The sequence below is a fragment of the Saccopteryx leptura genome, chromosome 3 (genome assembly GCF_036850995.1).
Source record: "Saccopteryx leptura isolate mSacLep1 chromosome 3, mSacLep1_pri_phased_curated, whole genome shotgun sequence".
NCBI lineage: Eukaryota > Metazoa > Chordata > Mammalia > Chiroptera > Emballonuridae > Saccopteryx > Saccopteryx leptura.
Window position 1 is genome coordinate 63132830 of NC_089505.1, and position 16132 is coordinate 63148961.

The 16132-nt window shown below is 48.9% G+C and overlaps 2 protein-coding genes and 1 pseudogene across 5 annotated transcripts in view; 2 read left to right on the forward strand and 1 right to left on the reverse strand.

Annotated features, from left to right (window-relative positions):
• Window positions 1-8661, forward strand: part of RELB (RELB proto-oncogene, NF-kB subunit) — a 39269-nt gene extending 30608 nt beyond the window's left edge. Inside the window, exons 8-11 of the mRNA XM_066373671.1 lie at window positions 3295-3510; window positions 4750-4818; window positions 4957-5034; window positions 7888-8661. Coding sequence (XP_066229768.1) covers window positions 3295-3510; window positions 4750-4818; window positions 4957-5034; window positions 7888-8273 — 749 coding nt within the window. The 3' untranslated portion in view covers window positions 8274-8661. The remainder of the gene's footprint in view (window positions 1-3294; window positions 3511-4749; window positions 4819-4956; window positions 5035-7887) is intronic.
• Window positions 8662-8823: 162 nt separating this feature from the next.
• The window catches only part of CLASRP (CLK4 associating serine/arginine rich protein), a 30180-nt gene continuing 22871 nt past the window's right edge, over window positions 8824-16132 (forward strand). For all 4 annotated transcript variants that reach the window (XR_010750079.1, XM_066373695.1, XM_066373696.1 and 1 more), the window contains exons 1-2: window positions 8824-8869; window positions 9880-10007. Coding sequence is in view for 3 of the 4 variants with exons in the window: in XM_066373695.1 (XP_066229792.1) it covers window positions 9909-10007 (99 nt within the window). In the remaining variant the exon portion in view is untranslated. The remainder of the gene's footprint in view (window positions 8870-9879; window positions 10008-16132) is intronic.
• Window positions 14141-14485, reverse strand: LOC136399003 (small ribosomal subunit protein uS8-like; annotated as a pseudogene).

The following is a 16132-nucleotide window of genomic DNA, read 5'->3' on the forward strand; positions in this document are numbered from 1 at the left end:
TACGTGACCTTGTGTGTCTGGCTTCCTTCACTCAGCATTGTGTTTCACCCATGTTGTGATCTGTGTCAGTGCTTCACTCCTTTCTATGGCTGAATACTATTCCATCTTATGTATGACTCCACCACATTTTGTTTGTCCATTCATCTGTTGATGGGCATTTGGATGATTTCTACCTCTTGACTATTCTGAATAGTGCGTGAATATTCATGGACAAATTTTAGAGTGAACACCCATCTTCAGTTGTTTAGATATATACCCAGGAGTGGGACGTTCTTAAGAAATTTTGAGCCACAGAGGGTGGCTCCTCTGTACTGGCCCATGCTAGGTCTTGTGCTGGGCAGTGCTGGGACACAGCAGTGGCAGAGACAGTTCCGGGCCTCAGAGGGGTCTTAGTTCAATGGGAGGGAGGGACAGAGATACAAGTTACCAATGTGGGGAATGCCGACAGGGAAGAAAACAAAGTGCTGAGACTGAACAACAGGAAGACCAGACATGGTCTAGGAATCTGGGAAGGCTTCCCAGAGGAGGTGACATTTGAGCTGACATCTGAGGAGTTGCGAGGGGATTGTTAGTGGTCTCAAAGTTGGGACCAGGGCAGGAAAACCATTCCAGGTATGGGTGAATAACTAGAGGCAGGTATGAGTCCTGCTCCACCATTTATTGACTAGCCAATTCAGGCAGGTACCTTTCCCTCCTGAGCCTCCATTTCCTCAGCATTAAAATGAGTCACTGGTTGGAAGACAAGGGATCCCAACCATCCAAGAAGTACACTATAAAGAGTTAGCATTTTCTGATAATTTTCTGAGTTCCAGGCCTGGAGTTAATACTTTGCTAATAGGAACACTCATGCTTAATATAGACTGAGCACTTATTACATACTTAATATAGACTGAGCACCTCGTCTAAGCTCCTTACATTAAGTGATTTGTTTAATCCTCTTAGAACCCTGTGAAGTAGGTACTATGATTTTTCCTTTGTTAAGGTGAGGAAACTAGGCCTAGAGATGTCAGCTAACTTCCCCAAGCCCTGGCAGAGCTGGTGGTGAAGAGCTCAGCCTGCCTGGGTTTCCATGTTGGCTCTACTTTTTGCTCACTGTGTGACCCTGAACAAATGACTTTACCTCTCTGTGCCTTTGCTTCCTCCTCTGTGTAATGGAGCTCCTAAATGTACCTTCTTTATAGGGTTGTTGTGACTTAGAGGTAATCTGTGTGTGCCTGACACATATAAAGCCTCAGTATGTGGTGTTGCTGTGATGAGAGAGGCTATGCAATAAGATAAGAAAAGGAATAGCAGGCAGAATAGCATTCTGAATCCTGACTATTCCCTACTGGCTGTGACCGTGGATAAGTCTCTTAACCCCTCCAAGCCTCAGTTTCTTCCATATTTAAAGTTGGTATGTAGAAAAGCATCGCCCTGGCCAGGTAGCTCGTTTGGTTATTGCGTGGTCCTGATACCTCAGGGTTGCGCTTTGATCCCCAGTCAGGGCACATACAAAATCAACCAGTGAGTGCATTAATAAGTGGAACAACAAACTGAAGTTTGTCTCTCTCTCTCTCTCTCCTCCCCTTCCTCTCTCTGAAATAAATTAATAAATTAAAATTTTTTTCTTTAAGAAAAGGAGAGTTAACATAGCAGATCTGAGACATACTTTTTTTTAACAGGGACAGAGAATCAGAGAGAGGGATAGATAGGGACAGATAGACAGGAACGGAGAGAGATGAGAAGCATCAATCATCAGTTTTTCGTTGCAACACCTTAGTTGTTCATTGATTGCGTTCTTATATTTGCCTTGACCGTGGGCCTTCAGCAGACTGAGTAACCCCTTGCTAGAGCCAGAGACCTTGGGTCCAAGTTGGTGAGCTTTTGCTCAAACCAGATGAGCCCGCGCTCAAGCTGGCGACCTGGGGTCTCAGACCTGGGTCCTCCACATCCCAGTCCAACGCTCTATCCACTGCGCCACCACCTGGTCAGGCCTAAGACTGTTATATTTTGAAAGGTCTGCTTACAAGGTTGGCCCTTGGCTAGCTTCTGTGAACTTGTATTTTGAAAGGGGCCCTACTGTTTCCTGAATGATAACAGTGGTTTGCCATGCCTACACTGTTTGTATGAGCAGCATGGTTTGTGTAAAAGACCTGCTTTCCTTCTGGGAGCCTGGATTTGGGTGTGTGCAAGGTGGAGGATACTTAGGTGACCAGAACCCACTAAAAACCCTGGGCTCTGAGTGTCTAAAAAGTTTCCCTGATAGACAGTATTTCGTGTATGTTGTCACATTTCGTCACTGGGGGGAACTGGCATGTCCAGTGTGACTCCACTGGGAAAAGACTCTTGGAAGCTTGAACCTGGTTTCCTCTGGACTTTGCTCCAGGCACCTTTTCCCTTGCCTGAGGGTGCTTGTTCTCTTTTTGCTGTAATAAATCATAGCCATGAGTATAGACTATAGGTGGAGTTCTGTGAGGCCCCTTTGTGAATCACTGAACCTGACAGTGGTCATGGGGGCTCCTGACACAGTGGAAATATTAATTCTACTGGGTTGTTAAAAGGTGTAAATAAGCCTGACCTGTGGTGGCGCAGTTGATAAAGCATCGACCTGGAATTCTGAGGTCACTGGTTTGAAACCCCGGGCTTGGTCGGTGAAGGCACATACGAAAAGCAAAAACTATGAGTTGATGCTTCCCATTCCTCACCACCCTGCCCCTCCTTTCTTTCTTTCTCTCTCCCCCTCTCTCCCTCTATTCTCTAAGATCAATAAATAAAATCTAAAATAATAAATAAAAAAATGGATAGTGCCTGACCAGGCGGTGGCGCAGTGGATAGAGCGTTGGACTGGGATGCGGAGGACCCAGGTTTGAGACCCCGAGGTCATCAGCTTGAGTGTGGGCTCATCTGGTTTGAGCAGAGCTCACCAGCTTGGACCGAAGGTCGCTGGCTCGAGCAAGAGGTTACTCGCTCTGCTGTAGCCCCACAGTCAAGGCACATATGAGAAAGCAATCAATGAACAACTAAGGTGTCATAACGGAAAACTAATGATTGATGCTTCTCATCTCTCTCCATTCCTGTCTGTCTGTCCCTCTGTCTGTCCCTCTGTCTGACTCTCTCTCTGTCTCTGTAAATACAAAAAAAAAAAAAAAAAAAAGGATAGTGACTGACACACAGTAGGTGCTCAACCAAAGGTTAGCTCCCACAATGATTAATTTTAGTCTTAGGAACATTAATTTTGATTTTGGGGAGACTGAGTGAGCTGGGGGCCCAGTGGGCCAGAGTCTTTGCTTTGCTGATGTTCCTACTTTCCCACAGAGGATATATCGGTGGTGTTCAGCAGGGCCACCTGGGAAGGCCGGGCTGATTTCTCCCAGGCCGACGTGCACCGCCAGATCGCCATCGTGTTCAAGACACCGCCATATGAGGACCTGGAGATTGTTGAACCTGTGACAGTCAATGTCTTCCTGCAGCGGCTCACCGACGGGGTCTGCAGCGAGCCTCTGCCCTTCACATACCTGCCTCGGGACCATGGTAAACACAGCAACGCAGGGTGACCCACTGCCCCGGAGACCAGGTCTTTGACCTCGCTTGGGGCAACTCTGATGAGAAAGGAGAAAAGTCAGAAGTAGAATGCAGACTCAGAGCTACACAGACTGGAGTTTAAATCCTGGCTCTGCTCCTTATGGGCTGTATGACCTTGGCCTCTCAGAGTTCTCCTGTGCAAAATAGAAATAATAATAGTACCCACATCGTGGCATTTTGAGAGGATTAATCATGTCTCTCCTCATCACAGCTGCTCATGCTTGGCCCTGTGCTAGGTAGTACTGAGGTCACAGCGGTGACCAAATCGCTCCAGCCTTACCCTCACGAGTCTCAGTCCTATAGAGGGTAGACCCGTTCCCATACAGTGATAACAAGAGTGGACAAGTCTGGGATGGAATTGCTCAGGAGACTCAGATTGCCCAGAGTGAGCACCTTACTCAGATTTTGGGGTCAAGGAGGGCTTCCTGGTGGAGGGGAAGGCTGAACTGAGGATAGGAGGATGTCTAAATAGTTCCCCAGGGAAAGGGTGGGAGTTGAGGAAGAGTGTTTTAAGCAGTTAGAACAGCAAGTGCAAAAGCCCTGAGGCAGGATGGTGCCTGGAGTATTCTAAGAACAACAAAAATCAGTGTGGCTAGAAATGGATTTGGTTGGGTTTTGTATTTTTCTTTAAGATTTTATTTATTGATTTTAGGAAAAGGATAAAGAGAGAAAGAAGGCAGGGGAAGGTGTGGGAAGCATCAACCTATAGTATGCTGCTCACAGAAATTAGGGGATATTTCCAAATGAATATGAAGTGATAAAAAGAAGCATTTGATTTTTTTTATTAAACAAGAACATCAGAAAAGCAAACAAGCCAAAGAATGTTGTTCAATTATGCAAATGAGATACAAACCCAACTTTTATTTCATTGGTGAAAATGCACCATACAAAAGGCTAAAAGTACTGGAGTATCTGCACGTTCCCTGAGCAGTGCAGATAGTTTTTGTGAGCAGTGTAGTTGCTTCTCATATGAGCCTTCACTGGGCAAGCCCAGGGTTTTGAACCAGGGACCTCAGCATTTCAGGTTGACGCTTTATCCACTGTTCACCATAGGTCAAGCTGGTTGGGTTTTATTCTGATGAGTATGTGGGCATCTATTTGCATTTGTTGGCCAAGAACTAGAAGAGCTCAACAATCCCCAAATGGTCTGATAGATTACTCTTTATGTCCCTGATGTCTTCTGAACAGACAGCTACGGCGTGGACAAGAAGCGGAAACGGGGGATGCCTGATGTCCTTGGGGAGCTAAACAGCTCTGGTATGTCCCCCTCTGCCCCTTCCCACACCCATATCCAGTCCCTGGCAGGGGATGACTGACACCACTGCCCTGTCTTGCCCCACGCTGGGGAGGAAGGGCTCTTGGGATTCAGGGGTCCTCGTCTCTGCCTTCCCTCAGACCCCCATGGCATCGAGAGCAAGCGGCGGAGGAAAAAGCCGGCTTTCCTGGACCACTTCCTGCCCAGCCACGGCTCAGGTGGGTCCTGGCTCTGTGCCAGCCTCTGCCCTTTAGGGTGGGCTGCAGGTGAGCTGCAGCCCTGCTTTTCTCGCTTCTTCTGGCCCCTCAAAAGCTCCCACAAGGCCAGTGACACACTGGTTAGCCAGCAACATAAAGTGGGAAGGAGAGCTGCTCTGGGTGCAGTTCGGAGGCTCTGATCTCTGCTGGACCAACTACTTGCTATGTGACCTTTGCCAAGTTGCTCTACCTCTCAGGGCCTCAGAGGCACACCTGAAAAGTCTCACCACATACCTACCTCACTGGTTTTTTACATTTTTTATGTATTTATTTTACAGACACTGTATGATATGCTAATAAGTGTTCTGTGTACCCGGCAAGATGGGTGCTATCATTCCCCACCAGTCCCCGTTTCACTGGTGAGAAAACTGAAGCTCAGAGAGGCAGAGTCTCTTGTCTAAGGTCACTCAGTTAGTCCATGGTGGAGCAGGGAGTTGCATCTGGGCATCTGTATAGATGAGTGACAGTGAGTGTGAAACAGGTACTAGGGAGGAGATGGATAAATGGGGGTGGTTTTCTGAGGCAGCCGACCTTAAATTCAGAGCCTGCCTCTAGCCCAACCATCCTCTGACCTCTTCTCCCCCTGCCTTCAATTCACATGCCAGCCTCCAGTCCCCATGAACTCCTACCCTATCTGGTTGCCATCAGAGACCTACCACTTGCTGACCACTAGCTCTAAGAACATTGTCGCCAACACCTCGCTGCCCCAGGACACCCAGCTCCCAGCCAGTTCCCACTCTGGAGATTGTACCACCATCTGTTTTCCCCCCACCCCACTGCAACAGGCAGCCAATGCCCAGCAGTTCCCAGCCCTAGCCCATTTCGTCCATCTCCAATCCCTAACCCCCAAAGCCCCTCCTCATCAGCCACCTGCCATTCATCTACTCCCTCCATCACCCCAGTTTCCCAATGTCTAAAGCCCCCCTTTCTCGTTCTTGGGGCAAAGCTGCCCTGGCACTATAGTATAATGGTTAGATGAATGGCTTCTGGAATCAGACTGTGTTTGAATTCTGAGACCACAATTTAGCCACTGTGTGATCTGTTTGGGCCTTAGTTTACTCATCTGTCAGATGGAAACCCTACCTCTCTGCATCCTTTATAGAATTTATTGAGGTTATGTCACACAGTTATTTAGCACAGTGACTGTGTCCATATGTTAGAAACTTGTCAGAAATCAGGGACACTTGCATTTTTTATTTATTTATTTTTTTTATTTTTATTTTGTATTTTTCTGAAGCTGGAAACGGGAGAGACAGACAGACTCCTGCATGCGCCTGACCGGGATCCACCCGGCACGCCCACCAGGGGTGACGCTCTGCCCACCAGAGGGCGATGCTCTGCCCCTCCGGGGCGTTGCTCTGCCGAGACCAGAGCCACTCTAGCGCCTGGGGCAGAGGCCAAGGAGCCATCCCCAGCGCCCGGGCCATCCCTGCTCCAATGGAGCCTTGGCTGCGGGAGGGGAAGAGAGAGACAGAGAGGAAGGAGGGGGTGGGGGTGGAGAAGCAAATGGGCGCTTCTCCTATGTGCCCTGGCCGAGAATCGAACCCGGGTCCCCCGCACGCCAGGCCGACGCTCTACCGCTGAGCCAACCAGCCAGGGCCGACACTTGCATTTTTTAAAGATTTGATTTACTGATTTGACACAATAGGGTAGGAGAGCGAGGAGTATCAACTCAGTTGCTTCACTTTAGTTGTTCATTGATTGCTTGTCATATTTGCCTTGATCAAGTAAGCCCAGGGTTTCCAACCTCAGCGTTTCAGGTTGATGGTCTATCCACTGTGCCACTGCAGGCCAGGCACCTGCATTTGTTATGATTATGTTTAATGGTATTCACAGCAAAACCCAAAATATCAGGGGCTTCAATTGGACAGAATTTTGTCCTCTCATGTAAACACAGTCCAGAAGTAGGTGGCCCAGGGATGTCTTGGTAGCTGCATGATTACCAGAGTCCCAAATATATTCCTTTTTCAACTCACAGTTTCCATCTTGTGGGTCAAATGTGTGCTGTGGCTGCAACCATCATGCCCACATCCAGGCAGCAGAACAGAGTCACATGTGCATATGGAGCTACAAGGGAAGCTGGGAAATAGAGCCCTGGCAGCCCTGAGATAAGCATAATCAGCCTTTGCTGGTGAGGTTAGTCTTGTCTCAGGAAAAAGTGGTCCTCCTATAATGATGTTTGTCATTTTACCTTCCAGTTTGGAGACTGATGACTTCTCATTTGGCACTCCCATGGTATAGATATCACTTTTTGGCTGTCTTTTTATTTATTTATTTTTTTACAGAGACAGAGAGTGAGTCAGAGAGAGGGATAGATAGGGACAGACAGACAGGAATGGAGAGAGATGAGAATCATCAATCATCAGTTTTTCATTGTGACACCTTAGTTGTTCATTGATTGCTTTCTCAGATGTGTCTTGACCATGGGGCTACAGCAGAGCGAGTAACCCCTTGCTCAAGCCAGCGACCTTGGGTCCAAGCTGGTGAGCTTTTGCTCAAACCAGATGAACCCGTGCTCAAGCTAGTGACCTCAGGGTCTCGAACCTAGGTCCTCCACATCCCAGTCTGACGCTCTATCCACTGTGCCACCGCCTGGTCAGGCTGGTTGTCTTTATATTTAGGAGGGCCTTTGAGCCTCTTCTTCCTCGTTCTTTGGAAAAACTTCCCAGCACTGTAGGAGTATTGTTGCAACCCTTGTTCTCCTTGGGGTGAAAGCAAGCCATCCTGATAATACATGTAGCATGGTACTAACCATTTGAATTAGAACGTGGCCAGAAGCTGACTCTAAAACCCACTATGCTTCCTTCCCTGCAGGCCCGTTCCTCCCACCATCAGCTCTGCTGCCAGACACAGACTTCTTCCCCAGTGCCGTGTCCCTCCCTGGCCTGGAGCCCCCTGGGGGAACGGACCTCCTGGACGACAGCTTTCCCTATGAAACCACGACCCCCATGCTCTTTACTATGCTGGACATGCTGCCCCCAGCACCACCACTTGCCAGCGCTGTCACAGGCAATGGGGTGGCAGGGGCCACGGTTGGGGAACCACCTGACCCTGAGCCTCTGACACTGGACTCATACCAGACTCCAGTTCCTGGGGACGGGGGCACTGCCAGCCTTGTGGGCAGCAACATGTTTCCCAACCAGTACCGTGAGGCGGCCTTTGGGGGTGGCCTCCTGTCCCCTGGCCCTGAGGCCACGTAGCCCCCTTGGTGCCAGAATAAAGGCACTGGGTGAGAGGGAAGGTGGAAGGGGCCATGAAAACCCAACCAGGATGGTCAGTACCCCAATCCCCTTGGGATACACTTGGTCAGGTCTCCCAATCTCCTCATACTTCTGAATCGGACTTCTTCAGCATCGGCAAGAAGCTCTGCAGCACAGGTTTCCCCTGAGCCCATTTTACAAGTGAGAAAACTGAGTGCAGAGAGGAAAAGGGACTTCACTCCCATGCACTCAGCCCCCACAATTGGGGACACCTTTTCCCGGATGATTCTGAAGACTGTGCATATAGGTGGACGGTGCAGAACTCCAGCCCTTCTTCCCCATGAAGATAGCGGATCAGTTTTTCAGTCTTCCCAATAAAGATGCGCTCTGAGCCTTGGGGGTCTCGTTTCCTTTACGCTCAAATTCTGCAGGCTCGGCTACCTCCATTTCTCCCCGCCCTCCCCTCTCGGCCCCGCCCCTCGCCGTAGCGGAAGCGCGTTCTGCCATGCTCCGCCCCGCCCCTTCGCGCGGCCTCCCACTTCCGTTTCCGGTGCGGGCCGCGCGCGAGCGTATCGGTGGCTGGCGGCGACGAGGCGGTGAGTGCAGGCGTCGGGCCCGGACGTCCTAGCGTTTGGGCGGCGTGAGTCCCGCTTCGCCTTTGCCTCCGCGCCTCTCCGGGCTTCTGTGAGCCTCTGCTCGGTCCCAGCGCCGAGGGCTTCACAGCCCTCACCTCCCCCGGCCTGCCAGGCCTCAGGCCGCGCCCCTGCCTCCGCCGTGGGCCGGAACTCGCCGCGGCGGACTCTGCAGCTGGCCACAGGTCCCGCCCTGTGTCAAAAAAACTTAGCTCGAACCCTCAGGCCCACACCCCAGTCCTCGAACCCTGTCCAAACCCTCGGGCTTCCCCCTTGCACCCCGTCCACGAACCTTGCCTCTAAACTCGGTCCACTTCCTCTCGCCTGCCAGCTTCGCCTCGCTCAGCCTCGGCTGCCTGTTTCACCCTGGCCCCATTCAGATTCCGTCTTTAGACCTCAGCAGTGCTGTAAAGAAAAACAGCACTCTCCCGTGTTTCTCCTCTGCCTGCCCCCACAAGCGTCGTCGTCGTCTTCCTCCACCTGCCCTCAATCTCCACCTCCATACAGCTACTCTCTTAACACAGTTTTCCCCCTTTTCTTCCACCTGCCTTTATCTTCACTCTACAACCCATACCCATCTCCACGGATGGCTCCTGGTGGGAGCCATTTCAGCTCTTCCCCCTCCATTGACCTCCAGTCCCCAATTGCTTAGGATCTGCCTCCAGACACTTGCTTTTTCTATTCCAAAACCTCTTATTCTTCACTCCAGCGCCTTGAACCCAGGACAGTCCTTTCTGAGAGATGGATGCTCACTCTAGAATCACTTGAGGGAGGGGGGGGGGTGTCAGAATACCCAAGGTACTGGATCAGAGTTGTCAGGGATATGCCCCAGGATCTGGTGCACGGTTCTGCAGCCTTACTTGCTCTCCCTGAAGTTGGCATTCAGGATTTACTCTGTCACCAACTTGTAGGTGACTTTGATTCTCCCCATATGGTTTTTACAGCCCATCTGACACTCCCTTCTCATCCCCCAGGTTGAAGCCTCAGGCTTGGCCTCTCCACAATGTGGCACGAAGCTAGGAAGCATGAGCGGAAGCTTCGAGGCATGATGGTTGACTACAAGAAGAGGGCGGAGCGGCGGCGGGAGTACTATGAAAAGATTGTGAGTAACTGACCTCTAATCTGGGGGTTAGAGCTCCTAAGACGGTGGGGCCCTGGTCATCATGGTGAAATTTAGGCTGGGAAATATGCCAGAATAAGAGCCCAGTTTCTTAGATTATGCAGTCATTTCTTCAATGTAATCATTGGTAAAACCCTGCAGCATTCTGTTTGTTAACACATACTGTGGTGTTTGATGTGGCCTCAGCACAGAACTGGTGTTAGCAGGAAGAAGGAAGGTCTTTGTAACACTCAGAGCAGTCCAGATATCAGACAGCTGCTTCCAGGATGTTGTCTGTCTTGCTTACTGCTATATTCACAGTGCCCAGAGCTCAGCCACTCTCAGTTGGCTTGGGACCCTGCAGGGGTGCATCAGTATTCATTAAGTGAACTTTGACCACTTCCCTCTCCTGTTTGATGCTTTGACGCTTCAGTTGCTTTGGGAGAGGAAACCAGACTTCATCCCATGACCTAAATGGCCCTTTTGGTCTGTCCTCCACTGGCCTGTCAGCTTCTTCCTTGGGTAGTTCCAGTGTCCTTTTTTGTGTCTCTGCTACCACACATTGTGCCTGTCTTGCCTCCCTTTGTTTATGTATTTGACTCCTACTTTCATTGAGACTCCAGCTTGAGATTGCACTTGTGTACTAGGGTCAGTTTTCTTGTTAGATGATATTTGTATAGACATTCCTATTTTTGTTTCTGTATCATTGCCATAGCCTCCTCCCTGGTCTCCGGACCTTAAGTCTTGCTCCATCCAACCCACTGTCCTCAAAGGATTCAGAGAGATCTTTCTAAAACACAAAGCCGACCCTGTCCCTCCCTTGCTCAGAACTCCTCTGTGGCTCCCTAGTGCCCTTGGAGAAAACCCAGGTTCCTCAATACAACCTTCAAGGTGGTCCAGCTTTTGCCCCCCCTTCAGACACATGCCACTTGCTCTGTCTCATTCCTTTGCTCAAGCCATCTGGCATCCTCACTGCCTAGATGACTATCTCTAACACAAAAGATTATAAAGAGTGTAAGTTTATCTCCCAGAATTATATAGCCTTTTCTGACCACAGGGCCTTTGCATGAATTCTTCCTATACCTAGTTAACTCCTACTCATCTGTCAGATCTCAATCCATAAGGCAGTCTTCCTTCATCCACCTCACTTGGTCAGTCAGGTGTCCCTATGAGTGCTGTCATGGTTCCCTGTCCTTCCCTTTGTAGAAGGACACACAGCTGACTGCATATCCAGCTCTGTAAGATTGAGGATTAGGTATATTTGGGTTACATTTGCATCCCAAGTTGGGGCCCAACAAATAGGGTTTGAAAGAATAGACTAACTAAAAACAGTGTAACAGTAGCAATTATCATTTTAATTGGTCCTTCTTGGGCACTAGGCTATGTGAGAAGAGCTTTAGATACACGATTTCTCTGAATCCTGAAAGTCACCAGTAAGACAGGCTGCTCTCCCTGAGGGAGGGATTTCTGAGAGCTCCTCTCTTGCCTGCTGTCACCCATGAATGAACCACTGGGCTAAAGGGAGAGCCCATTTCTGGTGGTGTCAGAATAATTATAACATGACCATGAGGGCAGGGCCTGGCCTGTGTTGGTTATAGTTGAGGCCCCAGCATTGGGCCAGGAACACAACCAGTGCTCAGGAATGAATAGCTGCCATTTATTAAGGGCCTATGGGGAGGCAGACCCAGCGCTTATTATTTTGGCATACTCTTTCTAGTCCTTTCAGCAGGCCTGAAAGAATGGTATTGATCCTGTGTTAAAGGTGAGGCTGAGCCCTGGCTGGATAGCTTGGTTGGTCAGAGCATCATTCTGATCTACAAAGGTAGCCAGTTCCATCCTCAGTCAGGGCACATACAGAAACAGATTGATGTTTCTGTCTGTCTCCTTCTCCTTTCCTCTCTAAAATTAATAAATTAAAAAAAAAGTGATGCTGACAATAACAACTAGTACTATTAAGCATTTATGTTTTAACCACTGTGCTAAGCACTTAATACGTGTCTCTGCTTTATTAAATCCTCACCCCAACCTAAGAGGTGGTGGTTCTTTTTTTTTTTTTTTTTTTTAATTTTATTTATTGATTGTAGAGAGTGAGGAAGAGAGAGACAGACGGGAACATTGGTCAGTTCCTGTATGTGCCCTGACCGGGGATGGAACTGGTGACCTCTGTGCTTTGGAGCAGTGCTCTAACCCAGTGGTCCCCAACCTTTTTTGGGCCACGGACCGGTTTAATGTCAGAAAATACTTTCATGGACTGGCCTTTAGGGTGGGACAGATAAATGCACAAAATAAAATTATGCAACCGGCGTAAAAACTGGTATTTTTAAATATAACTGTCAAACTTACGAGACGAATGTAACAGAGGGAATCTAGTCATTTTTAAAAAATAAAATATCGTTCAGACTTAAATATAAATAAAACGAAAATAATGTAAGTTATTTATTCTTTCTCTGTGGACCGGTACCGGTCCGCGGCCCCGGGGGTTGGGGACCACTGCTCTAACCAACCAAGTTATCGGCCCTGGCAAGGAGGTTTCTTATCTCGTATTAGAGGCTCACAGAGTCATAGCCTACAGTCACATAGCGGGAGGGCAGAGCTGGCGCTCTAATCTGGCTCTCTGACCTTTGGTCTCTCTTAGCTCTTCACCACACTTTCTGCCACAGAAATAGAAGTTCAGAAAAGTGTAGCAATTTGTCCAAGTGTAGCAAGATGACACAGCTGTGAAGCAGCATGCCAAATGGTTAGGTCCTTAGAGTTTGTAGTCACAGAGCTCTGGGTTGCAATTTCAGCGATTTTACTTACGTATTTGTGACCTTTGACGAGTGACTGACTCCTGAGCCTGGTTGCCTCTTCCAAGTGTGAAATACTGTAACATGTAGAATCTGGTTTGGCTATGAATAATAGAGACCTAAAACATCAATGGTTTAAACAAAATAGAATTTTATTTGGTACACAGTTCTGCTCAGGGACCATTTTGTTGTTTAGCTGTGCATGGCTTCTCTTCAGAGTGTTGTCTCAAGGCCTAAGAGGGCTGCTCAAGCTCTAGCCAATATGTCTTCCCTCGGGACCAAGGTGCTCATGCCATTGTTAAGAAAGTTTCTAGATGCTTGCATATAATGCTTCGACTCATATCCCACTAGACAGAAAGTAGTCCTATGGTCACATACAGCTGCAGGAAAGGCAGAGGTATAGACTATTCTGGGTGGCCTTGTGCGAGATATATTAGGAGTCCTGTTACTATTGGAGAAGATGGATGAACGTTGGTTGCCAGTTAATGGTCTGCTGCAAATGGTGGGGACAAGAGCAGTTCCCTCACAGGGCCATTGGAGTATTCAGTGAAGATTGGGCACAGACCATTATGCGTGGGCCTGCTTAGGGCAGCTTGCTCAGTAAACACTAGCTTTTGTTACTGAACTTGTTATTACCTGGTAGACCACAAATTTGCATTCAGGTCAATGAATGGTGCAGAGGAAAGAGGGCTAGAGTTGGGTCACTGTAAGGCAGGGGTCGGGAACCTTTTTGGCTGAGAGAGCCATGAACGCCACATATTTTAAAATGTAATTCCGTGAGAGCCATACAACGACCCGTGTATGTTACACATTATCCAATAAAAATTTGGTGTTGTCCCAGAGGACAGCTGTGATTGGCTCCAGCCACCCGCAACCATGAACATGAGCGGTAGGAAATGAATAGATTGTAATGCGTGAGAATGTTTTATATTTTTTTTTAAATTTTGTTTATTTATATTTTACAGAGACAGAGAGTGAGTCAGAGAGAGGGATAGACAGGGACAGACAGACAGGAGCGGAGAGATGAGAAGCATCAATCATTAGTTTTTCGTTGTGCATTACAACACCTTAGTTGTTCATTGATTGCTTTCTCATATGTGCCTTGACTGTGGGCCTTCAGCAGACTGAGTGACCCCTTGCTGGAGCCAGCAACCTTGGGTTCAAGCTGGTGAGCTTTTGCTCAAACCAGATGAGCCCGCGCTCAAGCTGATGACCCAGGGTCTTGAACCTGGGTCCTTTGCATCCCAATCCGACGCTCTATCCACTGCGCCACTGCCTGGTCAGGCGAGAATGTTGTTGTTGTTGTTTTTGTCCTTTGAGGCATTTTATTTGCATAAATGTATTACATCCCTAGAAAAATAATCCCAGGATTTTCCCTCCTGTGTGTTTTGTCTTGCTTCTTCATGGTCCGTGATGCCCGCTGAGGTTGTCAGTACAATGACACTTGTTTAACCTGCCTGTGAGGTTCACAACAAGTTTCCCAGCCCTGTGGTCATCAATAATTTCAAATTCGTCAATATAACCGTGCTTCATCATCACAGTTAGAAACCGGGCGATGATTTTGGAGCATGGCCTAATGAGAACCTGGCGTCTGCCTCTCTTCTCGGCATTGTTGATACTCTTGAGAGCATCGGACAGGACATTCATGCGCACCATTATGGCGGCACAGAAAGATGGCGGAAAGAGGAAGGGAGGAGGTAGTGCTGTTTTATATTTTTAACATTTTTTTTATTAAAGATTTGTCTGCGAGCCAGATGCAGCCATCAGAAGCCACATCTGGCTTGCAAGCCATAGGTTCCCGACCCCTGCTATAAGGCCTGGGACTCCAGGCTCTCCTCCTTGTTAGCAGGGAGCTACCTCAGCCTTATTTTCCTCTTGGGACAGTGGTGATGACCAGCCCCGCTCACTGGGAGTGACAGGGCAGAGCTTTAAGAACAAGAACATTGTCTATGGGGTGCTTTGTGGTACTGGCCTGTACAAGCAGTCATTGTCCCCATCCATGAACGTGGTCAGCATTCAGATCTGAGCCACCAAGCTGTAGACAGTGGCAGTGGCTGGGCAGCTGCTATGTCTGCTTTAAGGAGACACGTGTGGGTCTCTCATCTTACTCTTGGGCTGAAACAGAGGCTGAGAGGCGAGGTTTGAAGAAGCTGAGGTAAACTGTGGCATGCCAGGTGGGTGTGTCCAGCAAGCTTGTCTGCTTCTGATTTGTCCTCAGTACTTGCTCTCTCTCCCTAGTGGGCATTGGTCCTGTCACTGTTCTTGCCCTTATGAACTTTCTTCTTTAATCAGTGATTTACATAAACAAACAATCTCCTGAAGATATGTAAGTGGGAAAAAAACAATTCCCAGCTTAGGTTTCTCTTCCAGAAAGCCCCAAGGCCGAGCTCCCCACTTCCCCCTGGCTGAGTCAGGCATCCCTCTGGAGTCCCCCATCCCAGCACTGCCCACCCTCGCTCATCACTGCAGGGTGGGTCTGTCCCCCATATTGGACTTGTGAGCTGTGAGGGCACTATAGGGCCTACACACAGCAGTTAGGCCTAACAGCTTAACAATTGAATGTATGAATGAAAGACTTCATAGCCCTGACAGGATAGCTTAGTTCGTTAGAGCCTTGGTTGGCAAACTGTGGTTCGCGAGCCACATGCGGCTCTTTGGCCCCTTGAGTGTGGCTCTTCCACAAAATACCACGTGCAGGCGCTACCTTGATAAGGAATGTACCTACCTATATAATTTAAGTTTAAAAAATTTGGCTCTCGGCCCTGGCCGGTTGGCTCAGTGGTAGAGCGTCGGCCTGGCATGCAGGAGTCCCGGGTTCAATTCCCGGCCAGGGCACACAGGAGAAGAGCCCATCTGCTTCTCCACCCCCCCCCCCCTCTCTGTTTCTCTCTTCCCCTCCCGCAGCTGAGGCTCCATTGGAGCAAAAAGATGGCCCGGGTGCTGGGGATGGCTCCTTGGCCTCTGCCCCAGGCACTAGAGTGGCTCTGGTCGCGACAGAGTGACGCCCCGGATGGGCAGAGCATCGCCCCCTGGTGGGCGTGCCGGGTGGATCCCAGTTGGGCGCATGCGGGAGTCTGTCTGACTGCCTCCCCATTTCCAGCTTCAGAAAAAAAAAAAAAATTGGCTCTCAAAAGAAATTTCAATTGTTGTACTGTTGATATTTGGCTCTGTTGACTAATGAGTTTGTCGACCACTGGATTAGAGCATTGTCCCGAAGCGCAGAGGTTGCTGGTTCAGTCCCCAGTTAGGGCACATACAGGAACAGCTATTTCTGTCTCTTCCGTGCTCTCTCCCTTCCTCTCTCTAAAAATCAGTAAAACATTAAAAAAGAAAAAGACTTCA